Source organism: Magallana gigas, chromosome 1 (genome assembly GCF_963853765.1).
Source record: "Magallana gigas chromosome 1, xbMagGiga1.1, whole genome shotgun sequence".
NCBI classification, from domain to species: Eukaryota; Metazoa; Mollusca; class Bivalvia; order Ostreida; family Ostreidae; genus Magallana; species Magallana gigas.
Genome location: NC_088853.1, coordinates 36,937,526 through 36,956,075, shown reverse-complemented (window position 1 = coordinate 36,956,075; position 18,550 = coordinate 36,937,526). Strand labels below are relative to the sequence as shown.

The window sequence follows — 18,550 nt, the reverse complement described above, 5'->3', positions numbered from 1 at the left end:
TTTGCAAAAATTTAAAACGTAAAAATTTATCTATAGCTTAGTCACTCGAATTCGCCAAAATAAATCGACGTAAAAATTTCCAGATTAACGGTAGTTAGTAGATAATGAAGACTAAAAGAAATACAAAAGTGATAGACATTTATCGGTATAATGATTATGAAAAAAATATCTTCTCGATAGTATGCTATTAATGCTATTTAGGAATTGGTTAAAGACCTAATTTAAGCAACTTCCCCATAAATTTACCTAAAATGAGATCAATAACATACCTCTTGTCAATCAAACATAAACAATATCATTAGGTTTGGCTAAGCGTGTCGGCTGGACACTGAGACCGGGTATGTTGGTAGCAATGACCATTTCAGTTAACTTATTAGCATTATCCCCTTTTTTTCTACTGCAAATATTTTGAACTTGTTATTAATTTCCTTGAATTGAATTTATGAACATTGGAAATAAAATGGTTCTTTAACTGTTTAATACTGTTCTGCATAATTGCATCACGAAGTCGAAGAGAAATATGTTCAAAGTTACATACAGAAAAGCATTCATAGTAAATTTAATGCTTAAGATGAGATAGAATGGATAAATAAAAAAAGGAAACGTTTCTGTAAAAGCAATACACGCTTTTCTTTATTTAAAAAAAAACGGCCAGAATTTCCTTGAAGACCATACCTTAACAAAATGTTCAAGCACTTGACATCATCATACCATGTTATATATACCGTACTAGCAATCACTGTAAGAAATATCGAATTGTTCAGAATGTTAAAGTTTAAAAAGGTTAGGGAATCTAGTCAGTTTAAAGTCCGCGAAGATAATGAAAGATGATAGGTGCATGTACATACAACGACAGAATATCATTACATCAATTATATATGATATAAGCTAGTTATAAAACGTCAGACATAATATAAATATAAGAAAAATGATTTTTTAAGAGTTAAACATAGTAATGACAGTCCATTGTAATCGTATTTTTTCCTTAAATTAATTTTAGGTCAAATCAAGAAAAATATTCAGATAAAATGTATTTGTAATCGATTTTTTAAACGATGGATTTATACACAACTAATATATCTTCTATAAAATATACTATTTTTTCGATCTGTGTATGGCATTGTGTATAGCAAGTTGCATCTCGACGGACTCTGGTCACTCCAGGTATATAACACCTGCTTTAATTAGGCTCCGTCTACTTTTCCAGTAACCGTATGGTCATGAAATGGGTCTTAAATTGGTTACTGGTGGAGTGGGAAAGGGAAGAGCTTGGTTATATCAACTGTAGTTAAATCCTTTCTAAAAAAAGTATACAAACTAATAAGTGGAACGTTTGTTTTCATGATCACTATCTGAATCGTTACCATTAAATAATCTCAAACTTAGAATGTGGCCGCATTGCGTTGCAGTCAACGACTATTTGTGTTTGATACATGTAAAACACTTTTTTATACGACATAAGATGCATACAAATATAAGTTTAATACTGCAGAGGAAGAAAGGTACATAACTATATTTTTATTCCATTTTTACAGTGATGTTTCCAGTTACATTTCTCTTCAAAAAGAAACCATTGATTGTTTCGAGAACATAAAGACACTTCTCACTGATAAACATTTCATCAAGCATGTCAAACCCTGTAAAAAAGAAAGGAAACGTATACAGGAAGAGCTGGATCGGAATATACGTGATTTGAAGAGGAGAGATGGTTCAATTGTATTTGCAGGCAATGTTGCTACTTTTTGGAAAAATAATAAAAAATGGTTTTTAATCTTATTATGTAGAAATGAAGGAAACAACTTGAATCTAAAAGTGAAAGTTATGTATTGTTTTCTTCTGTTAAAGCTGCTTGGTCTGATTTGATGTCAAATTTTGTGTACGCTTTTAAACGATGATTATGTTAAGTATATGTATAATTGTAGAAATGCAGTTGTTTTCTGGTTTAATTAGGCTACATTTCAATTACAAAATGTACAAACTTTGTTCACAAAACAAACGACAGACAAAGGATGTTGCATTAATTTGCCTTAAAGTAGAATTTACCTCTGACGCTTAGGCGGGGAGGACTGTACTTCTACTTTGAAATCGTTTAAAAAAGGTCATGATATTTAGGCAGAACAAATATAAACCTTTGTACATGTTGTTCACAGATATTTCTGAAGTTTGACAATTTTGTTTACAATTGATGCATAACATGGGTACTGAATAAACAAAACATTTCCCTTTTATCAGCATTCTCATGTAATTTTTTTTTTCAACTTTTATTTCATAAGTCATATAAATGTCTTTAAGACAATCGGTTTGCATGGACACTTATTTGATATTGCAATAGCCAAGAAATAGACCATGCAGCTTTAATGAAAATCTTTAGGCAACAAAAAAAGTAATCTTTCACTTTTTTTTATATTTGATAGTTCTGATCATTTATTTGTCGACCACCGATGCAATATACTCAATTAACCGCAAATAAACGTTATTTGCTTTTGCAACACTTTAACAAAACGTTTTCTTGATTGTCAAGATATATTTTAAAAGTAGTTCTGCTAAGTGCTTATTTAACATATTGATTTTAAAATGTTGTTTGAATGTTGTTATTTTCTTTTTCATTAAAAAATCAAAAAGAGAACATAAAAAAAAATGAAATGACAAATTAGTTTTTAAATGGCAAATGGTTTTTTTTACATAGGAGAAACGAGCAGTGGAAAATCGAGCATTATCAATGCGATTCTTGGGAGAAAGATACTACCTACTGGTATCTTGCCAACAACAACAAGAGTGTGCAGGATCAGAAACTCTGAAAAGCTGATGATATCCGTACGAGACAAAAATGACGAGGAAGTTAGAGACCCCATACCAGTTAGCACAACTGAAAGCATGGCGGAACAATTGAAAACACTCGCTAAAACGTTAGACACAAGAATAAATTACGTTGATATATCTCTGCAAGTTCCCTTTCAACAGGTACGATTAAAATAAAGAAATTAATTATCACACATTTATTATCTACCGGCAACGCTATTTTGACAATCCAAACGTGTGGTTGTATGTTTGGCTGGGCTTTTCGGTGATTGGCTCTGCTCTTTGGTAAATTAACAAAATCTAGTATATATAATACCTGTTGTTTAAACTAAAATTTCAGGCGAAATAATTTGAACTGATTAAATGTATTTATTTCATATTTACTACTGCCGTTGCTCAGTTTGACTCATCGACATTTGTTTATAGCTATAAATTTATAAATGTGCTTGCTTTATTTCGTACAATTTGTTTATGCTTTATCAGTTCAATGGTCATTTTTTTTAATCTAAACATATATGTACAATTATTCTGAAAAGCCTTACATATTTTTTATCTTTTGTTAATCGTGTATCAACTTTGTCATATCGTTTGTGCATCCCCCTTTATTGCGTTAATCATATTCTTCCGTATGTAAGTCTTTTTTCCTACCGTTTATCTTGTAAAAAAAACAGCATTGCGGATTTTGTACAAATGAGTGTCTTACTTATAAAATTGGGAGATTGTTATACTCTGTCCCAAGATATCCTGGATTCACATTTGGCTTAATTGCTTGATATTTATATAAACCTCAGGGTTCAAACGATGTTCATTGAAAAGTATGAAAAATTTCCAAGATTTCTCAGTCGAAACGCCCCTGTTAGCTTATCAGGTTTCAATAAAATGTTAAAAAATGTTATGTCTACGGATATTTTGTATTGCATCAGGCCCGGATGATAACGTTGAAAAATTACGCGATGTATTCCGAGTGTATTCCGAATGGAGAAAAGATGTAAACATTCCCCATTATAAATCTCCGTAAGGAATCTGTTTTCGATCCTGTGAATTTTTCCGAGTGAAAGATAGTAATGTGTCAATGAAATTATCTTGGAAAATATCCCTTTCAACTATTTCAATTGCACTTCTTTCACAGGTAGTTGTATTTTTATTAAAAATTGTCCAAATGTGCTGCATAAATATCTTGGGACAGACTATAAAACCATGTCACATCGGCGCGGTATCCTAACGACAATACTGTGTTGTCTCTGAAATGCAATCCGCCGAAGTGAACGCAGAGGAGTGTCCTATAGTGGAGGAACAACACAGTTAATCTTTATTTGTCGTGACAGGATCGAACTTACTTTGTTTAAAAGCACACGTCATGGTTTTGCGTTTTGTAGACAGGCAAAGGAAACTAAGTGGGACAGCAAGTAAAGGCTTCCAATAAAATCAGTAAGCGCGATAGAGTAATATAAATAAGCACAGCATGACGCAAAAATATGTTTATGCTCTTGCACGGACACAGCTTTGAGACCTTTCAGGTGTTACTGCGGCACAGATATGCTGGACTCATCATAGCCACTCTGCAAAACAAGTAATCAATCAATTGCCAAGAACATTTCCACTGGCTGCACGTTGCAGACACTTCTTACAGACGCCGACCGCAATTCATGAAATTTAGTCGCTATGAAAAAAAAATACCTGAGTTTCCATGTGATTTGTCTATTTCGATACTCTTAAATGCGTACAGGCATTGTTCAGTAACCAAGATGTTCATTCATTTTTACATTATATTTTTAGGGAAACCTAACAATAGTGGATACACCAGGAGTTGGCGACATCGATCAGACAAATATGGCGAAACTGATGATGGACTATCTCCCAAATGCTCTTGCTTTTGTCTTTGTGATAAATGTTCCTTCAGCTGGTGGATTTCAAAAAGACAGGGTATCCAGTGTTATATTTTTTTTTACTGTAATTAACGTGAACTATTATAAAAACATGAACAGTCTATTAAGATGAGTATGAATGTGTGTATTTTGAAGTTGAACCAAAGTGTATCAAGCTTTGGAAACCTACGGATTTATCGATTTAAAGATTGGCTATCCACGTTGGTGTAATTTTTACTTGATAACGACCAATGCTTTAATATATAGAAAAAAAGAGTACTTTTACACGGTTTTCACGGAATATTAAACATATCAATCAAAAAGAAAATCCGATATTCATTAAAACTGCTGCTATGATCTCGATAGAATTCCGTAATTCGACTATTAAGAAAACCAGGTCTCAACCTTTTTGTTGCATATCTTACAAAAAAGATATGATATTTAACAGAATACAAAACATATGATTCTAGCAGCCTTTTCAACTTAAGCAATGTTCAAATATTGATACGTATTTAGTATAGAATTCAGAATATGCGGATAGCATTCTCCTAGTCTAAGTTTTTATTGTTAACGACGAAGGGAAGTCTCACCTTGTAATAAAAACACTGTACATGAAGCATACCGTTTAGTAAATATATAATATGGTTATATCTGTTGCAATTCTCTCTGTTAAATTATTGGCTTATTTTATAAGATTTTTAAAATTTCCTTTATCGTCAATGTATGAAGCTACGCATAACGCCACGTATTACAACCTAGTTTATCTTTAAAAAAAATCATTTTTAAATATATTTTAAAGTGTTTAACAGATGCGCTTGATAACTATGGTGTGTTATTTCGAAGAATAACATGCAATTATATTTAATATGCTTTATTAATACCACTGTGTATACACGTACAATACTTCTCGTATGCCTTATGCGTCAGTAATCGTTGGTAAATGGAATATTTGTCTAAACATATTGTAGTCCAAGCACTTTGTTTACTTCAATAATGTACTTTACATTTACTTTACTTTTATTTTCAAATATGGTATGTTCGTAGTAATTGAGCGTGTTTTATAATTTTTTGCAGCACCTAGACTTAACAATAAAAATATATTTCAGTTCATTCCTATTCTTGAAAAAGTGAAAGAGTCACTGGATGAAATGGTTAGCTTCGATCACGAGGATGTGATTTTCCTGCTAAATAAATGGGACACACTGTTAGAGGACGACGAACAGAAGATATATTTTGAGGACACAAAAAAGCGTATTAGAAGTATTTGGAAGGAAACAAAACCTACTCGCATTTTGAAGCTTTCTATGAAAAAGGTATATGTACATATACATGTACTTTTTAACTCCAAAAATATATCGTTATCAATTTCAGCCTCATGTGTATAACTGTCATTTAAACTATTAAAAAAAACTCGTGCAATGCAAACTTGCAGATTATTTGACATTTTTTATGCTTTATTGATGAGCAGTTAAATTTCGTTGCGCAAAACAAATGCGTTTAATGTTGTGAATTCGTCGTTAACTACCATATACCTATTTACAATGCACTGACTTTGAGGATGATAGCAAGTCACAATAAGTGTGCAATATTCTATAATATTGAGTAAAAACGCATCTGTCGGCCATGCAGCTTTCCTTTATTGTACACAAGAGTGATCGGACTCTCCATTTAACGTAGGGAATCGGATAACACGGGAAATATTCCGAATTAAGAGTGGGCAAAATTTAATGCACGCCTATAGTTTCAAAGACTATTTACCATTAGCAAATGATGTAGAAACCATTTCACATATTTGCTAGCCAAGGGTTTTCGGTCCATTCGCTACCAAACAAAACAATTGGCAGATCTCACTGCAAAAACTCAGTGCATAAGTAAGCGGATTACGTAATTTTTTTCTGCAAGGATTGTTACCTTCATTACCTGCATTAATCATAAAAAAAAGTTTTTATTGTTTATATTTACATATTTCTTTCCACAGAATATTAAATTGAATGATAAAAAATGAAAATTAGTAAGTAGTCAAGCAAAAGTAAATTTCACTAAATTACGGTTAATGTACACCAGCACTTTTGCTAAATGAAACGGCCAAATTGTTTCCTATGGGAATAAAAGTCTGACATCATCATAATTATTTGGTGCAGTCTATGATTTTTTCTTAGGCCGCTGTAGGTTTCGAACAATCAATAAACGGGGCGTATAGCTTTCAGTCTGGTTGTTTCTACAGAGCTACGAATTAACTTTAAAATTCTTTAAGAAATAGAGGGAATCATACTCGAAGTCGATGTGAATATATATATATATATATATATATATATATATATATATATATATATATATATATATATATATATATATATATATATATATATTATTATTATTATTATTACTTATTAGGTTAGTTACTGACTCACTACGGAAATATATTGGGTTGATCAATCTCATAGACGGCTCGGCTTATATAGAGATATATGAGGCAATCACGTGCTATGTTTAAACCAATGAAAATGTGACATTTCAGTCCAAGGGAAAACAAATATATATATATATATATATATATATATATATATATATATATATATATATATATATATATATATATATATATATATATATATATATATTCTGATTTTCGCACATGTTTTTAAGTTGAATTTATGGCGTAGGGTGTATATAACCCGTTGTTTCATTGTAAATATACAAGGAGCGCAACTCAAGTAGCTTGCCAGATGGCTCCATCGCGAGTTTTCCTAATGAGATATGTCAAGGGATAATGGTGAGGAGAGTTGTCCGAAAACCCTTAGCTATCGAAGATACTATTTCACGGTTAGATGAAACAGCATTTTAATCGTTGTAATTTTAAATGAAAAATATTCAAAGCAGTATAAAAGCATCATGTCTATCAGCATACAATTTGAAGTCATGTTTTGAAGAAAAGTGTATCTACTTATATAAATTAAACATAGTCTAAAATGATTTACATTTAAATTTAGGCTTTTGAGGAACATGATGAAATGTTTAACTGCTTTAAAAATGAACTAATAGTCCTACTCGAAAAGAATAAGGAAAGAAGATTGAAAGTACATGTAAGGTAAAGTTAATCCTCTAATTTTTGTGGGCATTTCTTAATTTGAAATTTACAAATAGACATTTTTTTTTATTTTTTTATTTTTTTTTTCAAATTATATTTGTCATTTATCGGTTAGTTTAGGAATGTTTTATTAATTCAAAATTGTGTGTGTGTGTGTGTGTGTGTGTGTGTGTGTGTGTGTGTGTGTGTGTGTGTGTGTGTGTGTTACAGATGCCTATTTTGTTTACAATTATGACAATAACTATGGCATTGACTGTTTATAGTTGACGTTGTCCTGTCAATAACTACCGCACTGTAAGCAAACAATTTAAAAAAACATGCGCGTTAACGCATTATGATAATCTGTCTGACGAAAGTTATTGATACGACGTAGTCAAAAATAGTTCAATCAGTACATATATTTACATTATATTATTAATGATTTTAAAAGTCAAAATTGTTTGCAGATATACAGCAAAATTTGTTGAAAATAGCTCGTTTGATGCGGAAAATTTATATTTTATTGTGGAATAAACATAACTGTCTCGAAGTAAAAGCGATATTTGGGCTCGGGTCGAAAACGTGAAGAGGGTTCAGCAAGCCTAGCCCTCTGTCACGTTTTCTTATCCCGCCTAAATATAGTTTAATCCATATATTTCAAGACAGTAACCATGAATTTTATATTAATGTCCCGTAATATGTGATGTTATACATTAATTTATTACTTAAATATTTCTGAATGTTTTAATAATACTATAAAGATCACTATTTCCGTCAAATGTCAAATAAAAAATAGCCATTATCTGACTAACTGAAAAATTGGGCTTAAAAAAACAACTCTAATAAGACCCCTGGAACAAACCATGAGGTGAAAGTTTTTTTTAGTTGATCATTTGATGCCTTTTAGCAATAACTTTAATATGTAGAAGAGACAAAGAAATCCCTAAGACAAGTTTAAAAAAATGTAAAAAAAAAAAGGGGCAAAATTGATACATTTCAAGCAAAATCCCAACTGTTTGTTTTTTTTTTGGTTTTATCTTAAATGATAATCATATAAGTAGAAATTCATGTAAAAATGGTTTTTGAAAAATCTAGCGCAGAACAAACTAGACCCAGACTCGTTAAATATTTTGAAACTTTTTTGTATTATTCATTGGGAAAAAATAAAACATTAGATATATATATATATATAGAGAGAGAGAGAGAGAGAGAGAGAGAGAGAGAGAGAGAGAGGAGAGAAAGATATATATATATATATATATATATATATATATATATATATATATATATATAAATATATATATATATATATATATATTCTTTTCTATCAAAAAATAATATTTATAACAACCATGTGTTTGACAGGTTAATAAAAAGCTTTGTTACTGAGTGTGAAGAAATAGTTTCGCCAAAACTTGAGTATGCGAAAAAAACTGCAGGGACGAGCGAAACAGCCTTGAAAGAAGCACAATCAAATATTTCCAAGCTCGAGAAAATATGGCAAAAGGTAAAGAAAAATAAAATACTCTTGGAAAGTAGTTTTATTATTGTGAAAAACAGTTAATGTATTTCACCTGGTCTATACAATGATACTACTTTCAAAACGAAACACCAAAAAGGTTAATTTCTATTACTCGACACCCCTTCTTTACAGGTATTATAACTAAAACAATAGTATATGTCAGGTTATCAACGTGATTCATCTATTTCTTTTTATTTTGACATCATCACTTTTTCATAGCAAAACGTGACCGACTCAAAAAACCAAAAAGTTATATAACTACTTTTTTGGCAACTTTTTCCTTTTACACAAATTAACATGAATGTGTGGTATTTACTGTCTGAACATTTACGTTAAATAGTATATTAAAGATCACAAACTAATTACATGTATGTTTAAAGATCATGTTGTGTTCAATGTGTTGGCATACGCACATCATCACAAAAAAGTTGGACATGGGTTCTTGATAATTAAATTAGAGAACTGCATAGTTTAAGATGTAAGAACTGCAGGATGAAACTATGCAAATTGTGTAAATCGCTAAAGACATGAAATGCGAACATATATCACAATCCAAATATATTTAAAATTTCTTGTTATTATTGTCCTCATGTTGTCAAATTGGAATGTTTTTTTTAACAAAAACTATGCAAGACAACATAACACAAAATTTAGTTAGAATTGTCATTATTTTTTTAATAGGAAAGCCTTAATATTGATGCAAGTGTTAACCGTTTCCTTGATGAAGTTACAAACCAATTCCACGGATACATTCATCATCCCCATTTCAAAAGCTTACTTTTAAAGGATTTGAAAACATCATGGAGACTTAAAATGGGATCTGATTTAAATGCTCAAATTAAGAGAAAAACCAAACTTTGGGAGGATACACACATCAATCAAATATATGAGGAAACTTTTGTTAAAAACATTGACAAGGAGTTGAGAAGAATATGCGGGCCATTAGCAGACAGTTTAATAAAAGGATTTAAAGTTCCTTTTTATATTGATAACAAAATTATCAAAGTTATTATTCCAAGTGCAATTTCCATTGCTGGTGGCGTTGTTATAACGGTATTCTTACTTCAACCTAATGTGGCTTTGGGTGTTGCTACTACAGGGGCAGTCTTGTCTGGTTTAGCAGCATTTGGGTACATCGATAACTTTGAAACTGTTTGCAAAAAAGCGATTGATGTGAGACTAAAAAATCTTTCAAAAACAAAAATAAAAAAATCACTCAATGAAAGATATGCCAAAGCAATCAAAAGCAACATACAAAATGCCTTGGAAGAAATGAAAACTGAAATAGATGAACTCAGGAAAGAAGCTTTGAATGATTATTCTAATATGCTTAGTTATATGGAATTAAATGATAAGTTATTCGAATGCCAAAAAGATATACATAATATCGAACAGAAAATGCTCAACCGTCTCGATTGATGAATTGAAATTAAGTGATTCGACTTCTTGACGTACTAATTTGTGTATCGTTTCGATGATAACGGACAAAAACATTGTAAGTGAATTATTTGTTAAAGCAAATGTATGTTTTTTTAACACTTTGATTTATGAAAGTTTATGTTCACAATTTGCATCTTACTAACCAATGTTATCCCGAAGGTTTCATAGACGAAGGAATTTGTCAAGCCCAGGAATGTGATGGATCAGAATTTTTAGCCAGAAAACATCAGAAAAAAAGTAATGATATTTTTCCATTTGTGCATACCTATAATCAACGAAATCAGATCATATCTCCAAAAATTCATCAAAATAAATAACATTCTCGTCAACGACCAACTCACTAAAGAGATCTACAAAGATGTGAACTTTGTTAACAGCAGACTTCATCCTAAAAAATTATAAAGAATTTTGTGCACTTCCTATTTTGAAAATTAACGCCCAGTTACTAAGTGTACGAACAAACGATGCGGGATTTATCGCCATATTACAAAGGAATCTAAGTATAACTTCAACGGAAATATAATTATCGTAAAGTCGGACATGTCTTGTGGCATTAAGATTGTTTTATATGTGTAAGAACATGTCCATGATGTTATATTATGCTAAATAATACTATATTGGCGAACCAAACAAATGAACTATAACCATCCATTAATCTGGCGATTTTATTTTATTGCATAAATTTTCAATTACTGTTTTAATTATTAACCTGTTCAGTGGAATGACAAGGATTTCACCGTGTAATTGTTATAATGTATTGATAAGTTGTCATATAGACAAGGAAGAGTATTGGTGCAAGTACATGTACACGTTGTTGAGTCACGTTATGTCCGCCATCACCAAATGTCCGCCACTTTTTTCGAAAAAATCGTCACGTTATGTCCGCCATCACGAAATGTCCGCCACTTTTTCGAAAAAATCGTCACGTTGTGTCCACCTTTACAAAAGTCATTACCATATAATTTAATTATGGTTGTAACGCGGCATTGGATTGGATATAAAAATTTAGTTAAATTTGTATAACCTGGCTTGCACATCACAAGACACGTCACAATGCACCAACGTATTAGTTCACTTGACGTTACGTTTGAATTTTGAACAGATTTATATCATTTTAAAAAGTAAAACGGACTCAATTTGTACAGCAAATTCCAGAAAATTAAATTATAAGGAATGAACTCAATATCTACCCAAGTTATACTCGTATAACCTGGGTTGGAGCAATTTACGCTTTTTTTATAATCCGCTTCGCGGATTATAAAGCGTAAATTGCTCCAACCCAGGTTATACGAGTATAACTTGGGTAGACATTCGCGGATTATAAAAAAGGGTAAATTGCTCCAACCCAGGTTATACGAGTATAACTTGGGTAGATATTGAGTTCATTTCTTAAATGTCCACCGCCTTCAAATTTCGGAGAAATAGTATTTAATGAATGCACGTCGCTAATAATGTCAGCATTGTTTTTTGGAAAATGTATGGTCTAATGTCCGCCACCAGTTTTGAACACACTACTCTCTCTATTATTTCTAAATATCATATTTGCTATCCCATTGTTTAATATTATGTTTGGCATGTATTGATCTGAAATTATTTTTAGAATGAGAATTATATGCATATATACACTTTTTTTTTGCAATTTACACTTATCGTTTTAAAAAATATACATAAATGTACACACTATCTCAAAACGTTGAAACGTATGTCCGTCATAAATTTGGAAAGATCGTATCATGTCCGACGCGGGAAAATATTGCATAATGTCTGCACATAGGAATGCACGTTCAAATCGTTCAAGAAAGACAAGTACGGAGGTGCTGAAGAAGTTGATTTTAAGCATTATATTTCGTTTTTTTTAACTTAATTTTGGAATTATGTTCTGAAATATTATATTGATAGAATTAATTTCATTAAACTATGTACCGGTAATCAAAATATTTCTGGATATCTAAGAATCTTAGCAATATGTTGGTTATATCCTAACATTAACATGCATAAGAATACACTATGTAATGTAAAAGTATATTCAGTAGCTCGTCGGACTGACGATAGTAAGATCCTTAGCGCGATCGATCTTGTATACGGCGATTTGATATTATTTGATAACTATATATCTTGTGGTCTTCTATTGAAGATTGGAACAAACTGTGGCTGTATCGAACGTTGTTTTCTGGGGTCGTCCGTCTTCAGCAGAAGACTCCTCTATTATTCTATTGTTTCTTTTTAACTTTTCTTATTATTATCAGGGTCTTCCGTCTTCAACAGAAGACCCTTCTCTTATGCTATTGTTTCTTTTTCACTTTTTAGGGTATTACGTCTTAAGCGGAAGACCCTTTTTCTTATTCTGTTGTTTCTTTTTCAATTGTTTAGGGTATTCCGTCTTCAGCGGAAGACCCTTCTGTTATTTTATTCTTTCTATTTCACTTTTCTTATTATTAAGGCATTCCGTTTCTAAAGGAAGACCATCTTGGTATTCTACGGTTTCTTTTTCTTTTTTAGGGTCGTCCGTTTTCCATTCTTCGTGAGCATTTTCGCACAATTATTTTTTTTCTCACAAATTTTGTGCACAGGATTTTTCGAAAACGGCTCTGCCGATTTTTATGAAACATTCAGATCTAATAGTTACCCATTTAAACCTTAAACCGTTTTTTTTTAATTGATGACGTCACTCTTGGTTTTGAGATTTTGACGTTTTAGCGATTTTTAGAGGGTCGGTTTGACCACGGATCTCCTCCTAAACCATTGAAGGTATTGAGTTGAAATTTTCAGAGATGATTGTCATAATGTTGCAGATGTGCCATTCCGCATCTGATTCTGTATGTGGCATGAAGTGCCGAAGCTCGGCAGTGATCAAAAAGTGAGATGTAAAGTGCGACGTGATTTTGTTGTAGTTTTTTTTCATTATCTTTTTACTCTGAATTATTTTTTTAAGACATGTAGAACAAAAAAATGTGTTTACAGACAATTTCTTTCATTTGCTGTCAAGAAAAAGGGGCTCGCCCTTAAAATGAAAGCAAAATTATCAACTCATAAATTCAAAGAATGATTACTTATATTTATATAGTTTTCAGCAATTTTATTTTATTTATTTGAATATAAATATGTTAAACAAACCCCGTTTGCGATCCACTTTTATGACTCGTACTTAAACTTGGAAAACCTCAGGTGTCTTAGCTATAATGAAATACTTATTTACTTACTTTCGGATGATAACAAGTTTATTGTCCCCTCGACATCAACTATTTTAAATTGTCCTCGTCTTCGCCTCGTAAAATAGTTACTGTTTCATGGGACAAATAGCAACTCGATAATGTCTCCATAGCAGGTACATGTGCATAGGTATATGATAACAAATCATATGTGAGTCGACAATAATGTGTGTACATTTAACTTTAAATTTTGTAATACATATTGAGTTATATATATTTATATTGCGTTGAACATTGTGGTTAATATAATATTTACCGACTACAATAAATAATATCTTCTCATATTTTCTTTTCTTTTTAGCTCACCTGAGCTGAAAGCTCAAGTGAGCTATTCTGATCACTTTTTGTCCGTCGTCCGTCTGTCCGTCCGTCTGTCTGTCCGTCTGTAAACTTTTTTACAATTTGAACTTCTTCTCTAAAACCGCTTATCCAATTTCAACCAAATTTGGCATAAAGCATCCTTATTGGAGGGCGAATATAAATTGCAGAAATAAAAGTCCGATCTGTATTCAAAGCGGAAAAAACATTGAAACTGTAGAAAAAGGGGGGATGCATTTTTAAAAACCTTCTTCTCAAGAACTACTGATTCCAATTCAACGTAGTTTAGCATAAATTATCCTTATGGGAAGGAAAATGTAAATTGCAAAAATTAAGGAGTAATTCTGTTTCAAATCTGAGTTATTACGAAAATAATAACAAAGGAAAGGCGTGTTTCAATCAGTTTAATAGCTTTGGATTCGGCATCCGGTAAAATGGGTAGACAAGACTTGGCCTGGGGAAAACAAAAGATTGGCAGTTATTAATCTGCCAATCTCATTAAAATTTCAGGATATTTGATGGACAAGTATATTTGTATCTGCTGTAAATATTGCTGCAAAATAATGCGTATTGGATTGACGATTGCCGATCTGCCCCGGCTTTTATTTTGCCACGGCCCGGGTTTGCGTACCCATTTTACCAAGACTCGTATTCCATACTTCTAAAACGAGGTTCTTTGTTTAAAGCAGCCATGACATTATACGAAAAAGGGTCGATCTGACTATGATGAATTTGCTTGCTGTGCAACAGTTCGCGAATGAAGGGAAATTTTTGAAACATGCAAACTATATTGGTGCCGATTTTGTGAAGTAAATTGAGGTTAAATATTTCAATGCGTTGACAGTTTTCACACATGACGTTGGTGTTAGCTTGTTCTGATTTTCGTTTCGTTTTCATTATTTATGTTTTGTAACCTGGGAACTATCGTCTGTATTTCGTGATTTTTACGTATCAAATCAAACAGAGACTTCGGTAAATCAAACAGTTAACTGTTTACCTGCGCAAATTAAGCAAAATCTGATGTTTCAAAAAAGTACTGAAATACAATTCATTCTATCGGTAATTCGGTATTATCTTTTGCGTAATGGTAGATTAATGCAATAGGTTTTGTTGAGATGCTCGGCATTTTGTCGAGTTTATTCAGTTTAAATAGAGTTTGATATCGCTGTCGGAAATATGTAGGTATATGTACATGTACATGTACATATATGATTCATTTCGAAAAAATAAATTGTGTTCTTTTTTTGTTATAGTGCATGTTTCTTGATTTTAATTGTTTACAATTTCTATTTACTAACCATATTTGAGTGTTAAGCTTCGAATTATAAGCAAGATACAGAGATTTGCTCACAATTCTATGTTTGTACACAGATCTTAAAAACTAAAGATTAAAAAAGTAAAAAAAAATGTCAATATTTATTAGGAAAATTTTCAAAGTCTGTTCTTCCAGAAACAAACTTTAACAACTTATTGTATTGTAAACTTAACCTTTTTTAGCTCACCTGAGCCAAAGGCTCAAGTGAGCTTTTCTGATCACAATTTGTCCGTTGTCTGTCGTCGTCGTTGTTGTCGTTGTTGTAAACTTTTCACATTTTCATCTTCTTCTCAAGAACCACTGAGCAGATTTCAACCAAATTTGGCACAAAACACCACTAGGTGAAGGGGATTCAAGTTTGTTCAAATGAAGTGCCACGCTTTCTTTAAAGGGAAGATAATTGAGAATAATTGTAAATTTGTTGGTATTTTTTAAAAATCTTCTTCTCAAAAATTATTCGGCCTGAAAAGCTTAAACTTATGTGGAGGCATCATTAGGTAGTGTAAATTCAAGTTTGATCAAATCATGGTCCCCGGGGGTAGGGTGGGGCCACAATAGGGGGGTCATGTTTCAATAGTAATATCTAGAGAAAATCTTTAAAAATCTTCTTCCCAAAAATTATTAGGCCAGGAAAGCTCAAATTTGAGTGGAAGCATTCTCAGATAGTGTAGATTCAAGTTTGTTCAATTGATGGTCCCCGGGGGTAGGGTGGGGCCACAATTTTGGGGATCAAGTTTCAAATAGGAATATATAGAGGAAATCTTTTAAAAATCTTCTTCTCAAATCTATTTGGCCAAGAAAGCTCAAATTGGCATGTAACCATCCTTAGGAAGTGTAGATTCAAGTTTGTTCAAATCATTGTCCCTGGGGGTAGGGCGGGGTCACAATGGGGGATGAATTTTTATAGATAGAGAAAATCTTTAAAAGTCTTCTTATCAAAACTATTAGGCTAGGAAAGCCCAATTTTAGTGGAAGCATCCCCAGATCATATATATTCAAGTTTGTTTAAAAAATAGTCCAGTGGTATGGTAAGGCCACAATGGGGGTGAATTTTTACTTAGGAATATATAGAGAAAATCTTTAATAATCTTCTTTTTAAAGACTATTTGGCCAGAAAAGGTTTAAACTTGTGTAGAGGCATCATCCGGTAGTGTTAATTCAAGTTTGCAAAATCACAGTCCCTAGTGGTAGAGCGGGACCGTGATGGCGGTTTAAATTTTTACATAGGAATATACAGAGAACAACTTTAAAAGTTTTCTGGGAAAGTTTTCGGTTCAAAACTCAGTACTTAGTGTGAAAGCACAGGTTATGCAGATTTAAGTTTGATGAAACCATGATTCCCTAGAGAAAAGTGGGGCCATGAAATGAGGGGGGGGGGGGGGGGGGGGTATAGGAATAGAGAAAAATCTTCTTACAGGTACAACAACAAAAGGGGCTTGGTATTTACCAAAAAATAAGAGGTGGATAAAAATTGGCAGATTTTCATTTTTTTAGCAAGATCTACTGTACTAAGTTGTCAAGATATGTTGATACTGTAATGCTAATTTGATCAGAATTAAGGCAATTGTTGCTCAGGTGAGCGATGTGGCCCCTGGGCCTCGTGGTTTTTTTTTTCTTTTTTTTTTTTTTTGGAGTATAGAACTAAAAACTAGAGACGAGCTCGTTGCAACAAACGATAAGGTCTTCCGTCATAGCTGCTTCATACTTGTGACGTAATACAAAAAATTGATAGCTGACCATGGTACAATATTAGACACTGTATAAGAACTGATTAAAAGAATACGTTGTCTATAGTTTGATTCGCCGCATTTTATTCACAGAGTGGGACTGTGGTTATGCCTGGTATGGTAAAAAGACATTAGCAAACATTTTACACGCATTTTTATCGAACGCAAGCGCCAATGAATCTTTTAGTATATATGCGGAGATCCTGGAAATTTTACAGGGGGGGGGGTTGAAGAATAATTTTCTTTTTCGAGGAGGGGGAGCATGCGCGGATTAGAATTTTTTTCCGGGGTGGGGGTTGATGGTTTGACGGTTATTTGAGTTTGCCAAGGGATGTCCGATGCATATTTGGTAAGTTTATAATGTACACGTAATTGAAAGAAATTCTGTGGGGGGGGGGGGGGGTGTGTCTGGAACCCTTCCTTTCTAGATCTGCGCATGGAGAAGACCGATGCCGGTAGTTTTACTGTAATTTAAACCTTTTTTAATTTAATTATTCATTTTCAAAATTATCGGAATGCCAATATTACCTTTCAAAGCAGTTAAAACTTAAGATACGAAATGTTTAGTCTCGGTGAATATTGCGTCCGCGTACGAAAGAAATGGCAATATTCAAGAAATTCGGTTAGACGATCTGGGTCCTAGGTCGTCCATCCGATTCTTTTTTAGACTAAATCTCGATCAGTTTTGCATGCCCCCCTGCTCCCCCTCCTCCCGATTCAACGTGCCTGAATCATATATTTTCTTATTATCATAGACTTAAAGCATGTTGGAAAAAAGAAATATTGTATCAAGCAGTTATTATGCGCAGATCATGCATGCATTCCTCTATGGTTTTCACAATTACATGCATCAGTTTCTACACGTACTTACTAAGGAGAAATACATTTCCAAATAGATATCGGTAACTTATAGTTCATTTAAAGCTGCTTGGTCCGATTTTATATAAAATTTTATGCACGCTTTTAAACGATGGCTATGCTTAGTATATGTATAATATTAGACATTGCAGTAGTTTTACCCGTCCAATACATATGGGATAAAAGTGTGAAAATACGTACAAAATTTGCTAACAAAACAAACGACATTAAAAGGTACCGCGTTATTTCGCCTCATGTTAAATTTCACCCCTGACGACGAGACGGATATGGTTGTATTACGACTTTGACATCGCTTTAAATAAAGGTCGAAATGATCAGACAAATTACAAATAAACATGTGTACGTTTTGTTCGTTAATATTTCGAAAGTCTGCTATCTTTACCATCGATGCATAGCATGCGGGTTAAAT

At 32.5% G+C, this 18,550-nt stretch overlaps 1 protein-coding gene across 1 annotated transcript in view; it reads left to right on the top strand.

Annotated features, from left to right (window-relative positions):
• The window catches only part of LOC136270110 (uncharacterized protein in xynA 3'region-like), a 36,579-nt gene extending 22,234 nt beyond the window's left edge, over positions 1-14,345 (top strand). Inside the window, exons 4-10 of the mRNA XM_066066624.1 lie at positions 1,536-1,726; positions 2,687-2,961; positions 4,576-4,722; positions 5,771-5,977; positions 7,655-7,752; positions 9,097-9,238; positions 9,935-14,345. Of these exons, the coding sequence (XP_065922696.1) occupies positions 1,536-1,726; positions 2,687-2,961; positions 4,576-4,722; positions 5,771-5,977; positions 7,655-7,752; positions 9,097-9,238; positions 9,935-10,672 (1,798 nt within the window). The 3' untranslated portion in view covers positions 10,673-14,345. The remainder of the gene's footprint in view (positions 1-1,535; positions 1,727-2,686; positions 2,962-4,575; positions 4,723-5,770; positions 5,978-7,654; positions 7,753-9,096; positions 9,239-9,934) is intronic.
• Positions 14,346-18,550: the final 4,205 nt, after the last annotated feature.